Source organism: Bison bison, unplaced genomic scaffold (assembly GCF_000754665.1).
Source record: "Bison bison bison isolate TAMUID 2011002044 unplaced genomic scaffold, Bison_UMD1.0 scf7180017864302, whole genome shotgun sequence".
Taxonomy (NCBI): Eukaryota; Metazoa; Chordata; class Mammalia; order Artiodactyla; family Bovidae; genus Bison; species Bison bison.
In genome coordinates this window covers 3,974,616-3,977,115 of record NW_011494874.1, presented here as the reverse complement: position 1 = coordinate 3,977,115, position 2,500 = coordinate 3,974,616, and the positions used below count along the sequence as shown (strand labels likewise).

The 2,500-nt window shown below is 59.2% G+C and overlaps 1 protein-coding gene across 1 annotated transcript in view; it reads left to right on the top strand.

Moving 5' to 3' along the window:
* The window catches only part of LOC104997009 (cholesterol 24-hydroxylase), a 38,148-nt gene that overhangs the window by 35,022 nt on the left and 626 nt on the right, over nt 1–2,500 (top strand). Inside the window, exon 18 of the mRNA XM_010851427.1 lies at nt 2,327–2,466. Within this exon, the coding sequence (XP_010849729.1) occupies nt 2,327–2,466 (140 nt within the window). The remainder of the gene's footprint in view (nt 1–2,326; nt 2,467–2,500) is intronic.

The following is a 2,500-nucleotide window of genomic DNA, read 5'->3' as shown; positions in this document are numbered from 1 at the left end:
GCCTCTTTGCACAGACCACTCCCTCTGCCAGACACCCTAACTCTTGCTTACTCCCTAAAGCCCTCTTCAGGTGTCACCTCTTCCAGGAAGCCCTCCTGCCATCCCCCGGCTGGGCCAGGGGCCCCTCCTCTGTGCTCCCCCGCCCCCATCACCTGTGCTACCTCTAACACCACACTGACCACACTGTATCATGAGTGTCCTTTGACGTGACCGACTGCCCTGCCAGGCTCCGAGTGCCTCGAGGGCAGGGCCTGGCGTGTGATTCATCTCTGAGCCCCCTGTGCCCACCCAGGGCCTGGCACAGTCGATGCTCAATAAATAAATATGTGTTGACTGCAAAAATGAATGGCCAGACTGGGCCAGGGCACTCTGGCCTCCATTTTCTCATCTGTAAAATGGGGGCCATGTTGAGACTGATCTCTCTGAGGGCTGACATACCTCTGGAAGCTGCCCCCGGAGACGCCCAGACGATGCCACATCGGGAGAAGACCGCCCAGTTTCCCAGGCGGTTTTAGTAGAAGCCCGTTCCCTTGTGTGGAAGACTGTGCTCCGGGGGTGAAGTTGGGACTGTGGGCAGTGTTAAGAGCTTGAATTGAGGGGTTCGGGGGCCCCAGGGCCTTTGTGGTCTAGTCTACTCCCAACAAGGCCATGGACACCCCAGAGGGCCTCCGACAGGCTGGAACCCCCAGGACCTCTCTTGGGGGCAGCCTGGTGCAGCTAAGCAGGAATGCCCACTGCACCCTCTGCATCTCTTGGCACAGGGCTGCCCCTCCCGACCTCTGGGGCCCAGGCAGTGAGACTGCAACCCTCACGGCAGTGGGCAGGTAAAGAAATTTCCCCTTCCTGCTCAGGGCCAAGGGGTGGCCAAGGGGCAGGAAAACCTGGCCCCACCGTGTCCTCTGGGCCTGTCCAAGGAAAGGGCCACCCCCATTTTCTCCTTCAGCACTTGGGAGTTTGTCTAGGAAAAAGAAGCTGCCCCCGGACTTCCCTGGTGGTAGAGTGGATAAGAATCCGCCTGCCAGTGCAGGGGACACAGGTTCGATCCCTGGTCTGGGATGATTCCGCATGCTGCGGAGCAGCTAAGCCCGGGCACCACAACTACTGAGCCTGTCGTCTAGAGCCTGTGCTTTGCAACGAGAGAAGCCCCGCAGTCAGAAGCCTCTGACTGTGTGCTGCCTCTAGAGAGTAGTCCCCACTCTCCTCAACTAGAAAAAGCCCACACACAGCAGTGAAGAACCCCACAAACTAAAACACCAGAAATAAGTTAACTAATTAAAAAAAGAAAGAAACTGTCCCGGGCCCCCTGCCTGGGGTGCGTGTCCCAGACAGATCCCCCCCACCCGTCACTATACCCGGGAGGGTGTGGATTTGGGGTGTCCTTGCTGTACGTCTGCTCCTCAACCCTTGCTGCAGTCTTGAATAATGGCTCCCAGGGATCTTCCCATTTAGCAGATGAGAAAACTGAGGCTCGGGGGAGGCAGTGACCTGCCCGGCACAGGTGGGTGCTCTGCACTGGGATAGAGCCGCTGGACATGGGAACCTACAGTAAGAGCGGCTGCACCTGCGCCTCTGGGCATGGCGTTGGCCCTCCGGGTGCAGCTGTAGCTGCAGATTCCTTGCTGAGTGAGGGTCCTATGCTCTCCCAGCCCCCTGCCAGACCCGAGCTCTAAGTTGGGCCCTTATCAAGCTACACACTACCCCCTCAGTTTCCATCTACCTGCTTTGGGGTGGGGGTCAGGGGGAAGGCCAGAACCTTCTATGTCAGCTGGACCAGCCTATGGGGTGGAGACCAGAAACTTTTCTTTTTAAGTGCCCCCCATCAGGAGATCCAACCTTCCCTCGTGGCTCAGCTGGTAAAGAATCCGCCTGCAATGAGGGAGACCTGGGTTTGGTCCCTGGGTTGGGAAGATCCCCTGGAGAAGGGAAAGGCTACCCACTCCAGTATTCTGGTCTGGAGAATTCCATGGACTGTATAGTCCATGGGGTCACAAAGAGTCGGACACAACTGAGCGACTTTCACTTCACAGGAGTCCCCAGGGTGCGCAGGGCTGGTACCAGCCCCTGGAGCCCAGGCAAGATGGACACGATTAAGACCAAGGTCCTGCAGCCGGACCTCCTGGGGTCAAATGCTACCCCATCTGTCACTGGTTATGGGGCTTGGCCCCCAGTCTCCCTATCATAAGGGAGGACAGATAATATTACCCACATCCTAAGGTTGGTGGGAGAGTTAAGAGCGTCCTCCGAGGATGGTGCCCCGCACAGTCTTCCACAGTGGGCCATGGCTGCACACCCAACCGCGGCGGCATCTTGACTGCTGTTCCCTCAGTGCAGTTCCCAGAAGGGACGCATGGTGGCGCCCCGGCGCAGCGCTCGGATCCGCGTCCGGCCCCCGGCCGTGTGGACGATGCCTCTCCGCCGCTCCGAGGGTCCGGAGGTCCGGAGGGCTAGGCACTCGAGGCGACGCCAGCAAGCCCAGCCTCCCGAAGGAGGGGTCAGGGCG